The following is a 22,404-nucleotide window of genomic DNA, read 5'->3' on the forward strand; positions in this document are numbered from 1 at the left end:
TGAGCTGCGCACGCGTTGTTTACAATTCCAAAAAATCACTACTGGAAATTCTTCACCACCCTGATCTGGCACCAGTTACAAGTAACCCACACTTAAAAGTCGAGTGTAACTACCAATTAGACATACGTGGAGATCATGAAATCCAACAGTAAACTAGATATAAAATCTATACAAAAAATAACCAGTATAGATGAGTTAAAACATGCTATGGCTCAAGTTTTTCAAGATGCTCAATTATCATTAGCAGGACATCGGAAGTTAGTTTTGATATTGAAGAACATCTTTGGAAAGGCCATAGCTTTAGAGAAAGAGGATCATTTCAATCTATATTTCACTAAATTAATTAATAGGATCTTACCTTTGAAGAAGGGAGAAAAATCGGGAGATAGAATTGCTAAATTCTGTTCATCATTTGTAGCTAGTTTAACTTATGATGAAATTACTAGAAAACGTGAAAGTGCAAATGAAGATGATGATACAGAAGAGGAAACTTATACAAGTATATTTATCAAATATTTAATTCATCATCTACTTCGAGGTATAGAAGCCAAAGATAAATCTGTAAGATTTAGAGTCGTTCAACTTCTAGCATATTTGGTTCATTATATTGGAGAAATTGATCGTGATTCTTTTGAAGCCTTATATACTTCATTAATGAAACGTTTAGGTGATAAAGAATCAATTGTAAGAATTCAAGCAGTAGTTGCCGTATCTAAATTTCAAGAATTTGATTTGGATGGTTATGATTATACATATACTAATATCAGTAATCAACATGTTAGAGATACAGTAATTGATACCTTAAAATCTGATGAAAGTGCAGAAGTTAGAAGAGCTGCTTTATTGAATATTATAAAGGAAAATAATAATCAACCTATCCTTGAAAGAGTTAGAGATACAAATGGAATTAATAGAAGATTGATCTATTCTAGGATTCTGAAAGAACTTGGAAGTGTAAACAATCTAAGTTATGAAGAACGAGAATTCTTATTAAAATGGGGTCTCAATGATCGAGATGAATCGGTTAAACAAGCTGCCATTAAAATGTTAACTCAAACATGGTTTGAATCGGTTAATGAAGATTTACTTTCTTTAATCTCATTATTAAGAGTATCTGATAGTAAAGTTGCTGATTTAGCATTAGAAACATTCTTTCAAGTTAAACCAGAAATCCTCGATACCTTTAAATTTGATGATAATTATTGGAAACAATTAACTATCGATAAAGCATTCTTAATGAGAGTATTTTATGATCATTGCAGTAAGAATAATCTCTATGATTTAATTGAACCAAATTTCCCAGAATCTATTGAATTAGCTAATATTTTAGAAAAATATTTACAATTAAGATTGAATAGTTTTATTGAAGATAATGCTACTTATAAGAGTTATGAAAGATTTAATGAATTAATAACTTCAAAGACAGATGAATTAAACTATAGTGAAAATCAACTTATTAGATTGAATGTTGAAATAGAATCTTCTAAGAAAAATATTAATTCTAATCGAGAAAATAGTCATTATTATGAAAAGGCTATTGAACTTATAAGGAAAAGAATTAAGAAATTAAATAAACATGATGAATCCATTGAAGATTTAATTATTGATGAAATAGATGAACAAATTTTAAATGAAGTTTCTGGTTTAACTCTTGAAGAATTAAAGTCTAAGCTTGATGATCTTAAAGATTCTATAATCAATTTAAATAATGAACATTCCAAATTATTAGATTTATCATTAAATGCCGAAGTAAAACATAAGAAACTTTTAGAAACTTATGAATCAATTAGAGGAGAAATTGATGATATTAATGAACAATTTGAAAATGATGGAGAATATGAAAGTGAAATAAAAGATTTAGAATTTATTTTGCAACAATTACTACTTATCTCTAAAGAATTTGACTTTAGTGATGAAATGGGCCGAAGAAAAATGCTTCAAATCATTAGAAATAGTCTCACTAGTCATAAATTAACTAATGATTTGATTTCTGTTGCTTTGAATGTATTAAGAAAGTTATCTATTAATGAAAAGGATTTCATTGCTATGTCCAGCGAAATTATTACGGATATAAGAGATTCGTATGAAGAAGAAAATGAAACCTTTCATTCTGCTATAGAAGGGTTTGATAATGAAGAAGAAGAAGATGATGATGAAGAAGAAGAAGAAGACGACGATAATGATAATGATAATTCTGCCAAAAAAAGAAGGGTAGAACCCAAATTTCCACCTGATAATATTGTCACGACCTGTTTAATTATAACTCAACATGTATTGGAATTAATTGAAGAATCATTGGAGAATAATTTAGCGTTAGGATCGATTTATTCTGGGTTAGTTAATTATGCAATTAATTCAAAAGAAAAGTATTCCCTTCATTTACTAGGCTTAAAATGTTTGGGATTATTTTCTTTAATTGATCAATCTATTGCTAAAGATGCTATTGCAACATTTTATCATGAAATTCGAATTTCTGATGAAGAAACTAGAATTATTGGTATTAAAGCCGTAGCGGATATTTTATCTACTTTTGGTACTTCTATTCTTACGGGGAATATTTTATTCATGTATGCTAGACTTTTTTATAAATCATTAACTTCATTTAAGATGCCAAAATTACAATGTGTTGTGGCGGAAGGGTTATGTAAATTATTTTTAGCAGATATTTTTAATGCTAAAACTCCTGCTAATGATTCTACTGAGACTCAAGAAATAATTGATGAATATGAAAGTGAAAAGCAATTATTTGAGGCATTGGTGTTAAGTTATTTCCATCCTCTTACATCGACTAATGCAGAATTAAGACAAATTCTTGCTTTTTGTATACCAGTATATTCTTTTAGTCATCCTCAACATCAATTTAGACTTGCCTCAGTTAGTGGTGATTGTATTTATCGAATGTTTAATACTCAACTTGATGATTTTTCTCATCTTCAAGGTAAATTAAATCCTACTCAAATTATTCAACAATTGATTTATTGGTGTGATCCCAATAATTTGGTAAATTTAAGTCATACTAGTATTAAAAAACAAACTTCTCATATTTGGCAATCAGTTTATTTCTTACAAGCGTTGGAACAAGATACTTCTAAAAATGTTAAAAGAGTAATCATTAATAATTTGTCAAGATTCTATATTACTGAAGAAGTAGAATCAAAGATTCTATTGGGATTATTAAATGCAGTTAGAGGTACTTCAGAAGTTATCTCTACCAAAATTGAGATTGAAAAGGATCCTGAGTTTAACTTTGATAAATTAACTTTTAAAAATTTTGAAGCGTTTGAAAAATTAGTAGAAGAAGTATACAACAAAGCTCAAGCACGCGAAGAGTCGGAGTCGGAACTCTTGGGAAGAAATACTAGATCTAATTCAATATTGGCAGATCTAGATTTAGATGACGATGACAAAGAGGATGCAAAATTAAACAACAGTGACAGAATAGAAGAAGATCCCGAAAATGGAATGGATGACAAAGAAGATGGAGACAAGGGTGACGTAATAGAAGAAGACAAAGAAGGTAATGGAATTGTTGAACACAGTAGTACCGGGAAGGAAGATGAAGAAAACAACGAAATAAATAAAGATTTGGATGAAATAGATAAACTTCTCGATGAAGAGGAGAATGTTGAATACGATATTTCTATGGATGAAACTTAGTTAGCTTTAGTTATATAGATTCTTAGGTTATAAATGAATCGAACACAATTAGAATTGTAATTTTGCAGTCAAATTTGCGACTTTTTTTTTTTCCGTAGCCAAATATGTATTCTCAATATACACGATATAAGATTAGAAACTAGTGAAAACTCTCAGCGAGCATTTCCGACATTTTATTACCACGTGATTTAAATCACGCGTATATCACGTGATATACATATCTAGACAGATTTTGAATGACATAGGTCTTTATAAGATAGGCGCAAATGGTTTAGTGGTAAAATCCAACGTTGCCATCGTTGGGCCCCCGGTTCGATTCCGGGTTTGCGCATTCTTCTTTTTTTTTAATTATTTAAGAAGTACAGTACATCATTTCGTTGTAATCTACAGATCTAATTGGTTGTTAGATCTGATAATTAGTTTTTGAAGTTGCTGCTAACATAACTAGTTTTGTCTGATAACATTTACAATTCTGGAAATGTGCGCATATTTAACGATAATTATTCACGCACTGTAAAGTATTGCTTGTTGGGTGCATGATTGCATTCAGCATGTATCACGTAGAGTTTACTAAACGAAGCATAATTATGTCATTAGAGGATGCGGCGATTATAAGAGTAGTTAGTTCAAATTTCTCTGTTTATATATGAATTTCAAGAGGGTTATCTTACCTGGTAAGTGCGGGTGACGTATCAAGTATTCGATTTAATGCATCATGATATTCAGTGAATTTCACTGACTCCAGTTGACTAGCTGATATGAACATTGCCCCATTTTCTTGATCGTCAGATTGGGGCACAGTTATGAGGGAATTATTTGAAATGTTTGGAGTTATGAGATGTGTATGTGAAATGCATGGCTTGTGATTGTCAATGACGCATCTGCGACTGACCTGCCTTATAATTATCGGCTTTGCAGGGTTTCCATGCAGACACACTCAATTTTTGTCAAGGACTACATATGCATGAATCCTATAAAGGCAATAAATAAAGTAGCACCTCTCTGACTTTTCTAAGTTTATAAATAACTTTTGACTGGTTACATCATATTGAAGTTCATGTTATAGATATCTTAATTTCAGTTGTAGCGAATATTTTTATACTATTGCCAACTTAAGCGGTTACATTAGTTGGATTGTAAAGATTTTGAATCATCTTTGTAGTTTTGCGCAGTATCAACAAAAATTACTTGAGATACCTGCCACGGTAACAGCTTTATGATACTGTTGCTGTAAGAACGTTGTTGTTATGCTGTAAGGATGCCGTAGTTATGCTGCATCTTGTAGACAAAAATGCAACAAGACAAATATAATTCAAACAAATAAAAATTCTTCGTTTTCAATACATGGAGTAAAAATCTTTTCTTTTAATAATTCTTACTTCTACCTGATGTGTGTAATCTTGTCGTTAGATATTGAAAATAATTCAAAATAATTTCATTATTTCAATAATAAATTTTAAAATTCATATACTACTGCTTGCACTAACTAATAGGATGTGAATTCAAGCAGTTTCGTGTGAACATTAAATTTTTGCAAGCATTACATTGGTTTCAATTATATTCCTAAATCTTCAGAGCTATCTAAGTCAAGCAATAAGTAATCTATTAATTAGAAAGTTTTAGTTGAAATAAAAATTATCTCACCATGGAACCATGTCTTGTAGGTACAAATAGACAGTGTACTTGAATTTGTTCCTTTTACTGGGTTATATCTAATCTTTTTCTTATGGACATCAAATGTTAAGCAACATTGAATCAATTGTTGCAAATCCGCAATAGGCAATAAAGAAACATGATAATCAAGCATTAATGCCATTAATCCTAATAAAAAAAGTTTGACTTCCACTTCTTTGAAAAAATTGTATATTTAGTAAATCATGACTTTTAGACTTGATTGACTTAATAAAATCTCTAATGATAAGCTAGTACTAATATTGTCTGTTTAATTAATTTCTCAATAATTTCTAAGGTTGTCTAAGTAATTCTCTTAAACGTTGTCAAAACAAACAAAAATAGCTAATTAATCATTGATCTCTTTCGATTATTTTCTTTGTTTAAATTCCTGCTTAAAGACTTGTAAAGAACCACAAGTAAACTATGAGTTCGACAATATCATTAGCATACCAAGAGGATCAGCAAACTCCTCAGCTTTGGATAAATTATATTTCTATTCAATTTATAAAGGTCCTAATTGAGATGAAATTTATTGACAAGTTGTTCGACTATTAAATCAAATTACTTAATTGTGATCAACTTCAGTAATTCTATTTATGGAGCCATACTGCTCAATGTCATCTTTTGCTTTTTGGGTATAATGGTATACGTATACTGCTTTCATCTAAAATTTTCCATTGCTATTTTTAATTAAGAAAATAATTTAAGTAATATTAATAATTTTCAATATTCTTTATTATGATCTAAAAGTTGTGTGTAATTTCTCGATATTCTGTTTAACCAGGACCTTTTATTTCAGTAATCACTCGCCACAGCTTGTTTTAATTCAACAGATTTGCTCCAAACATTTATTAGTTATCCAATGATTCAGTTCTGAGATCATTCCATCGATATAAATACCCTATTCTGTTTGATTGTGGGATTTTTAGTATTATCACCAAGTGGAAGAAAATAAAATGTAGATACTTGTTAGGCGGCTGTAAGATGAAAACATCATAAAAGTGGAACAAGCAATAGAGAAATATCCATTTAAACCTATCAAGTACCAAATCCAGCAAATTGAGTATATGAGAATTTGGTTTTGGCTCAATTGTCAGAATATCTGATTTAATTCTATGACTAAGTAATCCTTCAGAAATACCTTACAAATCACGTAGTCAAATCCATATCTCACTAAAGTCGCTAAATCTTACCATCACAGAATTTTCGAATTATATTTAATATGAAGGCTGTTTATAATCGATATTAACAAACCTTTATTAAGCAGTTTATGGTTCCTAAACCTTCAAATATATTTAAAAAGGTTGCTCAATAGTTGAGAATTTGCGAAAAACCTGATAACAGTGTACTTCGTAATTCCTGAATTTCTTTTTATTTGGCAACAAAAACCAGAGCCCCAAATAAAAAAAAGTTTGGCGTAAACAAACTTTGAAATTCATGTACAATGTACAGCTAGAGGTACATACTTGCTCAATACACTAAAAGAACATACATAGCAGGTGCTTAACAAAATAATTCTTGAGACCAAGTGGAGAGTAATCAGACTTTGCCAGTTGCAAAAATAACAATTGATTAAAAATGATAATCTGCAGCAGAAAACTACAACAGAGGGGTAAACTACAAGAAAATGTAGCATAATAAGGGTAATTCCTACTTTGTTACTAGGTTTTCGGTTTTCAACTTTACCTTTCGTCGGCTACAAAAGGTGGCTAACTCAAAGGAAAAAAAGGGGACAAAGCAAATCAGACAAAAAAAGAAGCGAATTTTTTGTCGACTTGAAATTTGACTTTAAGAAATTGACTTTTTTGCCAAAAATTTCTGTCTATAAACTGTAAAATAGAATTTAATATCTATTAACAGGCTTCAAAACGTTCATCTTAGCAAATCCTAGTATAGTGAAATGGAAGAAATACGCCTGTAAATGAATATAATGAACAATCTTGTTTTGAAGCTGTTGCGAAGATTCGTGAATTATAATTGAAATTTTGTGGATGATATTCTGAAATTATTTATTTACTAAACATTCATTCTGAAATTATAGCTAGACCAAGCATCGTAAAGTTTCTTGCATCTTCTTCGAGAGGAAGGTCCTTTCGGCATTACATAGACTAACAATTTTAGTACTTTTAATCAGTTAAACTTCGACGAAAATGCTCACGCTGTCCAATATTCATTGAATATGAATAGCGGTTTATAGTTACATATTCAATGCTTGAATAAAGACCAGAAGTAAGTATGCAGAAGATGCCTATCGGGTCTCATCAAAGTAAGGTCCCAGGCGGAATACTGAGTGAGTAGCAAGTACTTACGACAGTATATTGAATGACTTAAAAGGGAAAATTTATAAAATATTAATACACAAACACGCTAATTGTGGTCTACGCTGTGTGTCTATCTCCGGCAAGCACTAAGTTAATGCTGTAAATAAATGGTGGGACAAAACGGCTCACCAAATATTCTGAATATTTAGATCCTTTCAACGTTTATTTAGATTTAGTCAAGTACAATAATGGAACGTTGCTAATGCAAAGATTATTATTAATTACTTTAATATAGCATGTTCATTGAAACACGGTTCTATGACGACATTACTCGGATGGTCAAAACTGTTTCGAACGGCAAGTGTAACCTACCAACTATGTATTTATTTTCATACAAAAAATAAATATACAGTGACGAAAAAAAAATATTACCAATTTTCTGAAAAAAATAAATGTACAGATCATTGTTAAAGACGTTGAATGGCCACTACGCATAAATGTTTGTGCATAGTAATAATTAAGCTATATGTATGAGGATAACCCAATTGAGATTTGATCAACCTCCGCTTATGATCTGTCAATTAAAAGCTGGATTTGGGCACATTAAAAAAATCTTTCACGAGTTTGTTCTTTGACGTAAGGAGTCCGCAGCAAGACAAAATATGTAAAAGAAAAACTTTTAGATTTCGAATATCGCTTTGAGCTAGATTTTTCTGCCTTACAAACAGAAATACAAAAATCAAGTGCTTTACAACAGTATTGAGAAAGCGGGTGGACATTTAACTCTAAGCGAAGAATACTACTTTCATGTAGGTTTATCTGTCTTAAGGTATTCAAATATTGTGTCCCCATCACCTAGCCCGTTGCGTAGAAAAACAGATAAAGAACAATCCAAACCAAACAATTAAATAGGAGTCTTACATATCAGTCGCATAATGCATACAAAATTGTAGACAATAACGCTTTTGTTACAAAATATTGAATATATTTCTCAAAGAAATATTTTGACCCCTTACAACATTTGAAGTAACTCGCAAAAATTGAAAAAGCCTGACTTGTCCCAACTTCTTAGATTCGCAAAATCGAAATTCAAAGATGAATGAACATTTGATTCCCGAATTTTTTTACTAACTATGGCCCTCAAATGCTGATGCGTTTGCTATTATCTCTCAATCAGCCTTCCTATTGAACTTTGGCTTCGTATTTAAAATGATTGTAATGCATTTATCTAAAAGCCGTCATTTATTATTGTTCTCTATGATAAAAAAAATCAATTCACGTATACGAGGCCGTTAAGAAGATCACCCACTGAGATGTCATGCTATGTAATGTAAAAGCTCAAAGGTTTCGTTTGTCGAATGAAGCGTAATATTTTTTCCACTTATCTTTAAAACTTTTGTTACTAGATAAGATCAAAGCATATTTAAATCTATTTGAAATTTTTCATTCTAAGAGAAACTTTATTAAAGATCGAGCGATGAGCACAGAAAGTAAATCCATACGATGGATGGTTAGTAGTCTTGTACTCTTTATTATTTGTCAGGTTTATTTTTCACGACAAATTATTTCACGATTTATTGAATTTTTTACTTAGTTCACTTTAATTAAAGAGAAATGGTGGAATTAGAAGCTTGGTTCGACTCCTCAATCCAGACGAATGCGTATTTGCCGATTCAAACACCAATAGTTAATTGTTTGAATAATAAAGTTTTCTTGTGTTTTGGGGAATTAAAGAGTAAAAAAAAAGATTTGCGGATATATTTTATTTTCTTATAATTGTTAACTAGAAAAATACTATTTATCTTTGTTGGACTAAATCGGAAGAAAAATCGGCCATTTAATACTTTCTTTCTCTTCTTCTTTCCTCCTTCTTGCTCTCCTGGTTCGTAACCTCTTACTAATTTCTTTACTCTAAGATGTATTGTTATCTTGCTATTCATTTAACCCCTAAGTTTTCTTTTTTATTTTTCTGACGCTTCGTAAGTGTATTTTTGACCCCTACATTAAAACCGTTTTCTACTGCTTCACTTGCCTTCTTATTGTGAATCAATGCCTGTCATAATCAGTCCTCTACATAATAATGTTTTCCACGCCTATTCATCACTTCGAGAATAGGCATTAATATTTCCGATTTTTTTCCTACTTTTCTGTTGGTTTGTTAAGCAAGCATGTGGAAAATAAATATATTTTTAGAGGAATTATTTTTAAATATTTTGAATTATTTTTAAAATGCACACTTGGGAAGTGGTGATTGGCCGCTAAAGCAATAGTTGCATTGAGTGAACTTGATCTCTACAGTTAATTATTTGAAGTAAGCTATGGTCATCTAAGCTGTACTGATTTCTTTAATATTATGTGGTCCTGTATATATCAGAACCCTATAGAGAAACCCTTGATTCTTTGAACAATTCGAAATATAGCTTTCCGAATCATTTGTTCTGTTCAAATTTGAAAACTTAAGATGATAGCGAAACAAATCATTTGAGAAATCCGCTTCGTAATTTAGAGAGCAGGTATCATTCTATTCGTCAATGGCTCCAAACAATTTCCTTTTTCTTTAAGCTCCAATGGCTAAACTATTCACGTTAAATATAGAAGTACACCTAAAATTAGAATGTTATCTAGAAATATAACTTACGTATGACATGAATATTGGGCAATGTTAAGAATAGCATTGTCGGTAATGGTCCATTGGCTAACGATTTTAACAGCAAAATCGACCAAAACCGAAAACAAGAATATTATTATGGTTGTGCATGTTACTGCAGATATGTCATGCGTATAGTTATGTCGAGGAATCAAAAAATAAAAATTGTTGAGAAGTAAACAAAAAAAAGTAAATATGACAATTATGACAAAAGGTTGGAACAGCCTTTAACTGATTTCTCGTATTGTAGCATTGTGAAAACTTAGTGATGTGCCTTCGAGATGTAAGAAGCTTCTCAAGTAATCTCTCAATACAACCCTTATAACATTGAATATTTAGTCACATCATGTGCATAGCTATTTTCGCTGTTTGTTGATTGGATCGGCATTTGATTTCATTTTTACTGACTCTGTCGTAGTTGCTCGTTTTATAACATCACGAATTTTACCTTTTACGGATTTGCGTTACACAAAGAAAATAAAATGCATGACTTTAAGTATCTGCCTATTATTTTTTGATTATTTATTTTTTTGCCAATTTTGACTTTTTGGTCGAAAATTGAACTCAAAACCTAAGAAAAGGCTCAAAGTGTACACTTCCGACCAATATATTTCCATAATCTTTAATGAGAATGGGAAACAATGTCATACTATACAATTATTTTTTGGTGGGTTTATTTCCAATATTTGTCTGTTAAATAATTTGATGGAATAGGGCCACCTATTCTTAGGTAAGGTACTTTTCGTTACTGCTGCTCTACTTTATGACCTTTTATTTTGTCTGTCGTATGCTAAAACATATTAGTGCCAATCTTTTCTCATTGTTTTATTCTCATAATCAAAAAAAATATTTGTAAGAAGTGCATTTGGTACAAGCGATGACTGACTCGGTAAAATCGTGAAAAGTATGGGTACAAATCTCTTAACCATGCTATTGATGATATCCTCGTTAGAACGAACATCTTCATTTGCTTTTACCCACGTAACAAATAAAAACATTGGTAAGCCATATTTCCAGATAAGGCGTCGTCTACTCTGAATTTTTAGGTTATATACACCATCGTTGACAGAGAATTGGCATGCGCCAAAGGGGTACAAGGCATTAAGTTTTTCTGCGCAGTTTAAAAGCAGCACACCGAATAAAAATTCATTAAATTAAATTTAGTTGGAGAACTACATCTAATTAACAAATTAATGGTTAATGGTTAATGATTAATGTATTAATTTATCAACGAAAGTACTGCAAGCTTACGATTTAATGCGTAGAAAAATATGTAACTGACCTATAATCTAAAGTTATGACATGTTTGCAATTCAATACTTCAGTTTCATTATGAAATGTTATGAAGCTTCTATTCGGTGATAAGCTACATTAGAACATAAATCTCTATCTTATTAGCTTTTTATTTGGGATTTTCTATGCTGTCATGTGCAGTAGGTATGAGCTGTAAACCCAAAAATAATGAGAGCCCGAAGTAATGAGAGGTACAGCTAAGTGCATCGAACGTCAAATACGTATTTTGCTGTAAAAGATATCTGTAAAATAAAAATTTCCACACATTTGCTTCCTATTGGATATGTACAGGCTAATCGATGTAATTGTTTGCCAGCAGTTGATGTATGTCTTTCTGACGTGGGGAAGCCACCAGAAAGAACATCATTAATGTCCTTTATTCTTCTCCATTACGTGCCTCACCATTTTTTTACGTTCGGTAGGTTTACCCGTCAGAATAAACTTTAAATTTACTTGGGAAGCAGCCCTACATTTCGCAAGGTAAAACGATAATGCAGATTGCAGCATAGTTTGATAAGAGGGTTTTTAAGGTTCATAGAATGAGATTCAAGTCCATTTAAGCCATTCCAATGCACAATTGAATACGGCTGGTAGTATTAGTTATGAATTACGGTTAATCCAATGACGTTGGTTTTATTCTTTAACTAATCCTTGTTGGTCGGATATCCGGCCTATTACGCAACTACTGAAGTAGATACCGGTGACGAGGAGATTCATCGAGTCATAAATATTTTTTTTCTGCTTATTCTATTTTTGATTGTTACCGTTGTGCGTAGGTGACGTGATTGTCATCGCTCAAGTGTGATTCGGTGTCACACACTAGTTCGGCATTTGGTAATTGTTGAAAATTTGGTCTTGCTTTTGGGTATGTTTGGACCCCTTGGTTGGATTACCTCATTGTTCAATAGGTTGTTCAGAAGGTATCTCATCAGCTAACAATTATGTTAATCACAAATATTGCCTGTTTCTTTACTAAGCAATTTTGTCTGGCATAGTAATAAAAAAAATGTAGATTTTCTACGAACATCTCAAATCTTAAACAAAACTTTTATTAGGAGAAAGAAAATATAAGCCATGCTGACAAAATGTCCGACTTTATGAGCGAGAAGTTCTTTTTTTTTCTTTTTTTTTTATTTATTTTTGTTTGGCACCCTAAACTCCATAAAATAAATTTAACTATGTTTCACAAGTATTGATTATGAGTGACAAAAAAAATACATACCAAATATTACAAATTTTGTCAACTAATTTGTTTAGGGTCGGAGAGTATCTTTCGGAACATACAAATAGCCGAAATCTTTTTGTTATGCTGTTAATATTTCTAAATACTCATTATAAAAATGTCAATTTTGATGTCTAAATCTTAGTCTAAGACTAAGTACGAACGAGGGCGAAACTTTAAACGAGAAGAAACGAAAATGAGAACGTCAGGCAAAGAGCGATACGAAACACAAACCAATCATTAAGAAACGGCCCGCATTTGCAATAACCTTTGTAAATGCAATGTCACTTGATCCAACGGCTAAGGAAGAGTTAAAATATTAAGGTAAACAAACAAAATAATGTGTCAGAAGAGATAGCATCATAGGCTGAAAATATCTACATCATAGGCTGAAAATATCTACATCATTGACTGTCCATATAAACACACGATTTTTGTCTGAAAAAAAATATGAAATAAAAGAAATGTCTTGAACTTTAAAATGTTCTTCTACTTGTTCTATAATTTATTCGCTTTATTTTTATTTCTCAAATACATTATTATTTATGCATAGCACTTAACAACGTGCAGGATGCATGAAAAAGTGATAATTTATTTTTTTAATCACTAATGTTTTGCTTAACAACTTGTATCTTGTACATAAAATTTTATAAAAAATCTTTTTTTTTTTTTGAGTTTCATCGATTTTTTTTTAATGTGCATTTGTTTTTCTTAATTTTTTGTTTTTCTTGATTGAACTGCTAAGTTTATTTTACATATATATATGTAAAGGAAGACATATTTTTATTAAATCTGACTTTTAGTTTACTTAAAACAATTCTTTTGTCCTTAAATAGCTTTATTCGTTTAAGTAGTTTGGTTGTTACTTCATTGGATAGTAGACTGTTACCATTAACAGTTTCAGTATACAGCCTAGGCATCTACTTTATCAATTGAAATATAAAATATCTATAGAGATATTAAAAATCGTTGAAATATTCAGGTGTATCATCTGTGTAAGAACACTGTCAACACCATAGTCATTCTAGACGAAAACATACTCTAACCAAAGTTCACTCAGTTGGTGCATCCATATCGAAATTTTAAAATTTGACTTGATTTCACTGTCAACAACTGCATTGTTTACATACAACTTTGGAAACTTTTCAGAAATTTCACTCATAACTAAGCAAGTAATTTTAACTCGCTAGTTGATCAGTATAAATTTCATCCCAACCATCAACCTGGTCTTATATATAATTTAAAATCATTTTCCATTCGTTTACAAAATTTTTCATTGTCCTCCCAAATTTTGAAAATTTTCCATTAATTGGCCCACGATTACTCATCTAAACAGTTAAGTAATCACCTATATTCATTGAAAATCTTATAGATAGTAAATTATAAATCTTGTCAAATTTGGAAAATTGACATTGTTTGTAATTTGATAATTTCATTCGCCGGTCAATTTACCTTGTTTGTATCTTAGATCAGTTCATTATCGAATGCTTTCAGATTTTAAAACGACGTATCCTTCCCTGTTAAATTCTAATAATCAATTGCATTACGCCGATTCTCTGATATCATCATTTAAAGGTCCAAGTACTATCAAGAGTAATAACATTAATAATAATAACAATAATAATACTCATACAATGAATGGAAATTATAATTCATCATTACAACAACAACCAGCAGTAAGTGCTACTGCTTCTCAACAACTGTACCCAAATCAAGCATATACTTCATATTATATGTATAATCAACAACCTCCATTACAAGCCTCAGCAGCTGCTAATCAACAACTGCAACCTCTGCAACAACCTCAACAACAACAATACCAACAATCAAATAATGCAGTAGCAGATCAAGGATATGGATATGCAAGATATCAAACTGGTTATGCTACTGCCGGTGCTGCTGGTACTGGACCTCAAAATTATTCCTTGTACCAACAAACCATTCCAAATCAATTATCTCAACCTCAGCCTCAACATTATAATCAAATAAGTTCTAATACTGGTGCAGCTACAGGTGTATATGGTACAGCTTCAAGTGTTCCACCAAATCCTTCTGCAACCAGTAATGCTCAATCAACTCCTATTCCAGATACTCTTAATCCAGCTTCTACTTCAACTATAGGACAATTTCAACCTCCTGACATAAGACCAAGAGTTACCACTACTATGTGGGAAGATGAAAAGACCTTATGTTATCAAGTTGATGCTAATAATGTCTCAGTTGTAAGAAGAGCTGACAATAATATGATTAATGGTACAAAATTGTTAAATGTTGCTCAAATGACTAGAGGACGTCGTGATGGTATATTGAAATCAGAAAAGGTAAGACATGTTGTTAAAATTGGATCTATGCATTTGAAGGGGGTTTGGATTCCTTTTGAAAGAGCTTTAGCTATGGCTCAAAGAGAAGGAATTGTAGATTTACTTTATCCTTTATTTGTACGTGATATAAAACGTGTCATTCAAACTGGTGCAACTCCATCAACAGCTTCAAATAATCCTGCTGCTGCTGCTGCTGTTAATTCAAATCCTGCTGCTGCCAAAGCATCTACCACTCCAAGTACAAATCCTGTTCCAACCAATGTGAATAGTTACTATCAACAACAATATGGTCAACAGTATGCTCAACAATATGCTACTCAATTAAATGGAAATTCAACTCCAGCTACTGCTGCTGGTACTGCATCTGCTCTTGCAGCTTCTAAATCTCCTCAACAGCAATCTGCTGTTCCATCTACCGCTGCTTCTGCTGAAAATTATCAACAATTACAATATCAGCAAGCCATTGCTCAACAGCAAGCATATGGATATCAACAACCATATTATGGTGCTACCACCACTGCTGCTGCAACTGTTCCAAACCAATATTATCCTTATAATTATTCTTCATATGGTAGTCAGCAACCTGTCTATTCAGCTTATGGATATCAACAATTGCCACCACAAAGTCATCCTCAACAAATACAACAACAGCAACAACAACATCAAGTAGCTCAACAACTGCAACAAGCGCAAGCTCAACCTCAACAACTGCAACAACAAACTCCAACTCATAGTTCAACCCAATCTCAAACTCATGTAGTTCCAACTGCATCTAATGACCAAAACGTTTCCTCTGCAGCAAATGGCTCAGAAGATTCTGTAAAGAAGGAAGAAAAATAAGCCAATCTTTAAAAATCCAATCATAATAGAATATAGAGAAGTATTTAATTACTTTTTGTGCCAATTAATAGATATTTATTACAATTAGAAATGATCTCATTTAGAGGATTTTTTGTATGGTTTTTAAAAATAGGGCCAAAAAGGCCTTGATGAAGATCAATGAATTAGTTATTAGAGTGTCTATACGTTTAATAATTTCCTAGAATTTTGTCTCATACTTCCACGATATTTTTGCTAGTAATTGTCATCTTCATTGTCATCTTCTTCTACTCATTCCATTTTTCCATTCCATTCTTTTCCCCAGTATTATATTACGAAGATTTTATTATTTTTACTCATGATATTATCAGTTCATTTTTGTTTTCTCCAATTTGTTAAGTTTTGGCAAAGTCGGTAAGTTTGTTTTGTTTGCTTGCTACTCTTTGTTCTACCCCTTGCTTGTCTTTCTATTATTGCTATTGTTTTAACTAAACAGCAGTCAGCTAATCACAATAATCTTGTGAGTGTACTTTTATTAGATATCTTTATAAGTCTTTTTATTATACAATATTATACTATACTATACTATACTAATTTACCAAAGTAAAATAAGTAAAATATTGAGATCTTTGTAGTCAAAGCACGATACGGTCGTGTCATGTACTGTAGTGTATTGTGTTGCTTATGCTGATGCTGCTGATGCTGCTGATGCTCATGCAACTTATGGGTGTTAATAAGCATGCATAGAATATTCCTCACATTAAATTTTTAGTACTACCAAGAACCAATATGCACAAGGCAAAATTAGCGGAGCAACTATGACTACTAACTGTATCCTTAATATTTAATTTGTGCGCATATTAGCTTAAATTAAGTTTGCCTAGTTGCTATTGGATTAGAGTTACAAAATTATATGGTTTGAAGATTTCACCAAAGCCTCTATAAATCGGACAATTTATTTCACGAAAGTGAAATTTAACCATCAAAGTGACATTTTTCCAAAATACTATTCTCATTACCATAAGCGAATTATTTAAGGTTAAACTTTTCGGAACTCCATAATTATCGAGCACAACTTTATGAAAACAAGATTTTTTTTATTATATATATTATGAGCGTTGGCCCAATAAATTACTTAATTCGACTATGGTGGCAGTTGAAGTCGATATGTTCTATTTGGATTAGAATATTTCACAAACCGTTGATCTTGCTTTACTTGCTACCTCTAAACCCTGCATTTATACTTTTATATTATTTTAGTAAAATTTGTCAAATATACTCTATAAAATACTAAATATTTGTAATAACAGACAGATTTTCTTAATTAGTAAAATGTCGGTTAAAATAAACGGAATAGTCAAATAGTCGACCACAATGGTCTAGACAGGGAATTAAAGCTTTTCTGAACTATTTTATATCTACAAGCCAAGTCATAACTATGTTACAGTGACTATGAAAGTAGTTGGAAAAATGCTATTCTTGACCATACAGTACTAATAAGTTTCAGTTGTGGAGTATTCAGTGGTAGAGCTATATAACTAAGTAGTTGTTCCAAATATTTCGATAGAAGTATCTCGATAAACGTGAAATTCGAGAGTTCAATGTCTGGAGCCCTTTTTGCAGCTTATCATTATATGAGAAGAAAATTTAATCACGTGACTAACGACATTTTTGGACTGCTAAAATAGGATAGTGCTGGTTGGAAGTCGTTGAAGTCAATCAATTAAGGCTTTTTTTAGCCTGATCTAGATACTAGAAGACATAAGTGGGTATATAATAGTCTGGGGAAAACTCATAACGAACGGAGTAGATATTGAATAACCCTATAAAAACTGACTGAGGATTCAATGTCAATTTCTCTTTAACCGATCTCCCTTTAGCATAAATTGTCTTAAATTACCGCAAAAGGAATAGAGTATGTTCTAGATGTGATAAGGTTACTTTCTGGATAAGTTTTACCTTCATTAATAGAATTAACCGACTTTTAAGAGAATTTTTAAGAAAACTCACGTGATTTTCACGTGATCCGCACAACTCTCGAAACCTAAGAAAAATTATTCTTCAACAAAAAGTCCGTGATAGTTTAGTGGCTAGAATTACCGCTTGTCGCGTGGTAGACCGGGGTTCAATTCCCCGTCGCGGAGTTTGCGCAAATGGTTTAGTGGTAAAATCCAACGTTGCCATCGTTGGGCCCCCGGTTCGATTCCGGGTTTGCGCATTTTTTTGGACTTTATGACTACCTAATAGTAGTTAAGCTTTATTTTTACATACCGGTGTAATTATATTTATAGTTTTCTAGTTGCAATAGAGTCAATTCGCTTCCTTGCATATGTACAGAAAAATATATAACTTATTGTCCCAAAAAAATAATTTTTAAATGCGCATGCCCCGTAGTGTTTAACCCCTTAAGAATAAAGAAGCGATATCTCTGAATAATTAATTGGATAGTCTACTTTTAAGTTATTCTGTAGTTTACAACACTACTAACATATTAATGATATTAATTATTAATTTATTATACATTTTGATAGCTTGCGTTTGTGCAGGTGCGACTCCAATTAGATTTGATGAAGAGCAAACAATAATTAGCAATAGAATCCCTAGTGAGATTGAAGCAGCATCTATAGCCAGAACTTTAGTATTTCGTGAATCATTAACTAATATAAATACAATTAAAAAGATAATTAGTAATGGAATTCATAAATCAATTCCAGTATCTTCAGTAGAATATTATGTGGATGTAGATGAAGATGGTGATCCATACTTATTATTAGTAGATATTGGATCAACTAATCAAAATATAATTAAAGGTTCAGAATTTTCTTTAACAATTAGAGTCGGAGATCATCCTACTAATGATGATGTAAATGAAGAATATCCTGGAGGTATTGAAAATTCACCTGCTGGATCTCCGAGAGTTCAATTGACGGGGAAATTAGTTAATAAGACATATAAAAATCCTTTGGATATAGATTTAATAAAGTTAGAGACAGCCTTCTTAAGAAGACATCCTGATGCTAGATATTGGTTACCTAATTCAATCGTAAGTCCTCATAAATCCCATTGGGTTAAATTTAAGGTTGAAGATATTTATTTAATAGGAGGATTTGGTGATAGAGCTTATATTGGATCTATTGACCCAGAAATATATCACTCTGTTGGTACAATACCAGATGCTGATAGTAGCTTATAGTAAAATATGATTTATTTATTTTGAGATTTTATAGCTTGTAAGATTACTTGTATTGGTTTAAAAGTAACTAATCTTAGTAACATGTATTAAATAATAGGACATATATATTACATTATATCTACTTATATATGTATGCAAAAAAAAAACGTAACACAAACTATAAACTATGCAGATTTCTCCTTATGCTTAATCATCTTTCGATATTTCCAAACTTTATCAGCTTCGTGAATAGCATTCAAAGCTTGACCCATAGCTTTGAAATCAGTCATTAAACTGACATGACCACAATCGCTAGGATATTTACCAACAATTTGACCCTTGCCGGTATTAGGGTTATAAAAGTCATATCCTTTACCTTGAGGCATCAACCACTTCTGATGAACTACTCCATCACCATAACCATAGAAGAAATTATAATAATTTCCATCTTTAATATCTTGAATTCCATTAACTTTAGAACCTCTAACAGAGGGAACTTTATTTCCATAAACTACAGCCATTGGAGGGTACTTATCTTCCAATTCAGGATTGAAATCTAATGATAAAATGAATTCTTTTGTCAGAATCAAAGTTTCTTTAAGGTAGTTATATGCTTCCTTAAATGTGAAATGATATGAAATGTTTTCTTCAATATAAAGATCAGTAGATTCTGTTTTTGTAAGAGCATTATCAGTATCACTATTACGAGAAGAAGCACTGGAAGATCGCTTTGATGACATATATGATGATAATATATCTCTTCCTCTTTGAAGTTGACTCTGGGGAGGAGAATTAAGTGAGTCATCGGTATGCTTCCTCTTGAAAGATGACGTAGAAATGGTTCTAATCTTATTACCAATACTGGAGATAGTAGGAAATTGAAGGGATGATTCATTACTTAAAACAGGTTGAATTGAACTGCCCCCACCATTATCCATAGGCACGGCAGACAAAATAGTATGACTAGTTTCATCAGCAAGTTTTCTCTTTTTAGACACTAATGGATTTAAATTATATTCCACCCATGTATCAGGATCAAACAAATCAAGTATAATTGGTTCATTAGTAAATTTATCATAAAATACTTTACCAGATAATGGTAAGAAATTGAAGCTTGATCTCATCATGAAATTACTTTCAAAAGTAAGTATCTTATCTGAGAGAAGAACCGAATCTCCAAATCTAATTGGACCGAGAATATTCAAACACTCTGAGGGACTTCCAACATAAATAAGACCTCGGAATAATGATGGGTTTTTCTGCATTGCTGAAGTGGCCATTAATCCTCCCATTGAATGAGCAATAACTATAGATGGTTTCCCAGTTTCATCATATATCTTCTGTAAGAACTTTACCATTTGTATTGCAATCAATTCTCCTCCTAATCTCCAATCATATCCAAACTCTTGAACATTGACTTTGGGATTACTGGATAATCGTTTTATCAATTTCTTACAAATATCAATTGGACCAATGTTTTTCAAAATCCCATCAGGATACATATAGTCCACAGCATTTATCTCATCTTCTTTGGTAGGACCCAATAATAAATTAATCTTTCTAAGATTGAATCCTGCTTTGATAGGTATCCAAACTCTTTTATGAGTTTTGGAATCTCTTAAAATCGATCCTCTGTAGCCTCCCAAAATGACTATATTTCCTTCTATACGATTATAAATGGTTTCATAGTTCAGACCTAAAGGAGATGAATTTAAAACAGAATTGTTGATGATATCTGGAAGTAATGATGAAGTGATTGTCTGTTTTATTGCCTTCATTCTACTCTCATCACCCCTCCCCTTGTAACCTTCAAATAACTTGTCTTCATCCAATGTACTTAATGATTGGTGACGTTCCAATGTAGTTTTCATCTCAACATTGGTATTATTTGTACTATCTTCACTACCTACCCTAATCAACGGTATATGAGTATGAATTTGCTTGTAAAGTCTTTCAATAGATCCTCCAAAGGGTAATGAAAATGAAAACACCTTTTGAGAATTATTAAGAAAGTTAAATCTTCCAGAGAGAGATGATAAGGAATAATCAGTCTTAGCGGAAGTAGTGGTACTAGACCTGCTAGATGCACCAGTAATTAATGTAGATTGTTGACTGGAGAGTCCCGTTGCACTTGAAAGTTCATTATATGATTCACCACCAACTATAGATTCAGCATCATCTTTAGTTAATTTTCTGTGTAACAGGTGAAGATCAAAAGTAGCATTTTCTAGCTCATCTCCTTGTTGTATTATCTCTTCTTCTCCAGTATAACCTAAAGGAGATTCTTCATCATATTCGTCATTATCAGAGTCATTATTATCATCATTATCATTTCCATTTCCTATATCATTTTCATCATGTTTACTATTGGGCTCCGAGTAATGATTGTTATCAAGATTCAATTGAAAGATATCTTCAATAGGCTCATCCCCATCGGTAACTTTAGTCCTTGGCAGGAGTTCCGCCGGATCCGCTGGATTATCACCGAGTTGTAATTTTTTTAACTCATTAGTGGAATTTTGAAGATCAACACCATGCTGAAGATTCACAGGAGATTGTGGAGCGTCAGGCATTCAATTAATCAAATTTTTTTTTCAATTATTGTAAAAGGATAAAGTTTATTAAAGCAAGCGTAAAAATATGGGTACAAAATCAATTCCAGTACTATTTGTTGGTTTGTTACTTGATACTACGATATGATTGAAAAATAGCTTGAACAAGGGGTTATCATAGAATCATCCACTATACAACTCAAGCAATTATCCACTTGCCATATATGTAGTAAATCAAAATTTATTGCTTTCAAGGAGTTGCCCCAAATTAAAATCCCAATTAGGCCGGCTTATATGCATGATTTTTTTCCAGTTTATTGCCGTCTCTCGCCGGTGGCCCCCCAGGACCGAAATCGAAATCTGTGCGATTTACGACTGTGCGCACTATGTGAAGGAAGGCTTAGATTACTTAGTATACGGCGGATGCAGAGGTACAATTACGAATTACAGCCATGCCATCTCTAGAATTAATATTATATTGAAGAACGATAAACATACATCGATACATATACATTTCTATACACACAAATATCAATTGAATGAAAAAAAATTTAAAAATTATAAATTTAAAAATTGTATTATTAGAATAGATAGAAAATATATGGAGATCAGACATCCATTAGTATCATACCATATCGAATTGAAACAAATCCCAAAATATAATTGTATCAAACTAATTATATTCTAAACCTTTTTTTTTTATTAACCTTATAACCATTGCTCTAAGACTTTAAAGACAAATAAATTGTAGTTGTCTTTAATCTTGTGTGTCTATCATTAGGAACT

General features: G+C 31.7%; 4 protein-coding genes and 3 non-coding genes across 7 annotated transcripts; 6 read left to right on the top strand and 1 right to left on the bottom strand. All coding sequences in view use genetic code 12, as the record gives it.

Annotated features, from left to right (window-relative positions):
* Nucleotides 1-74: 74 nt before the first annotated feature.
* YCG1 (condensin subunit) lies at nt 75-3,792 on the top strand. The gene has a single exon (XM_064881315.1). It carries the CDS (start codon nt 136-138, stop codon nt 3,655-3,657), a length of 3,522 nt encoding a protein of 1,173 aa, XP_064739826.1. The 5' UTR covers nt 75-135; the 3' UTR covers nt 3,658-3,792.
* Nucleotides 3,793-3,917: 125 nt separating this feature from the next.
* On the top strand, nt 3,918-3,988 carry RJT21DRAFT_t47. The gene has a single exon. It is a non-coding gene; the product is annotated as a tRNA-Gly (tRNA).
* Nucleotides 3,989-13,035: 9,047 nt separating this feature from the next.
* Nucleotides 13,036-15,915, top strand: EFG1 (KilA-N domain-containing central transcriptional regulator EFG1; the record flags this gene model as incomplete). Its single annotated transcript, XM_064883857.1, has 2 exons — nt 13,036-13,064; nt 14,223-15,915. 2 exons carry the CDS (start codon nt 13,036-13,038, stop codon nt 15,913-15,915), a joined length of 1,722 nt encoding a protein of 573 aa, XP_064739827.1.
* Nucleotides 15,916-17,966: 2,051 nt separating this feature from the next.
* RJT21DRAFT_t48 lies at nt 17,967-18,038 on the top strand. Its single transcript has one exon. It is a non-coding gene; the product is annotated as a tRNA-Asp (tRNA).
* A 3-nt stretch (nt 18,039-18,041) lies between these two features.
* On the top strand, nt 18,042-18,112 carry RJT21DRAFT_t49. The gene has a single exon. It is a non-coding gene; the product is annotated as a tRNA-Gly (tRNA).
* A 192-nt stretch (nt 18,113-18,304) lies between these two features.
* RJT21DRAFT_119219 (CREG family protein) lies at nt 18,305-19,190 on the top strand. The gene has a single exon (XM_064881316.1). The coding sequence runs from the start codon at nt 18,389-18,391 to the stop codon at nt 19,085-19,087; it is 699 nt and encodes a 232-aa protein (XP_064739828.1). The 5' UTR covers nt 18,305-18,388; the 3' UTR covers nt 19,088-19,190.
* Nucleotides 19,191-22,071, bottom strand: RJT21DRAFT_119220 (uncharacterized protein). The gene has a single exon (XM_064881317.1). It carries the CDS (start codon nt 21,637-21,639, stop codon nt 19,252-19,254), a length of 2,388 nt encoding a protein of 795 aa, XP_064739829.1. The 5' UTR covers nt 21,640-22,071; the 3' UTR covers nt 19,191-19,251.
* Between the last annotated feature and the right edge of the window lie 333 nt (nt 22,072-22,404).

The sequence above is a fragment of the Scheffersomyces amazonensis genome (assembly GCF_036850825.1).
Source record: "Scheffersomyces amazonensis strain UFMG-HMD-26.3 chromosome Unknown RJT21scaffold_2, whole genome shotgun sequence".
Classification (NCBI taxonomy): Eukaryota; Fungi; Ascomycota; class Pichiomycetes; order Serinales; family Debaryomycetaceae; genus Scheffersomyces; species Scheffersomyces amazonensis.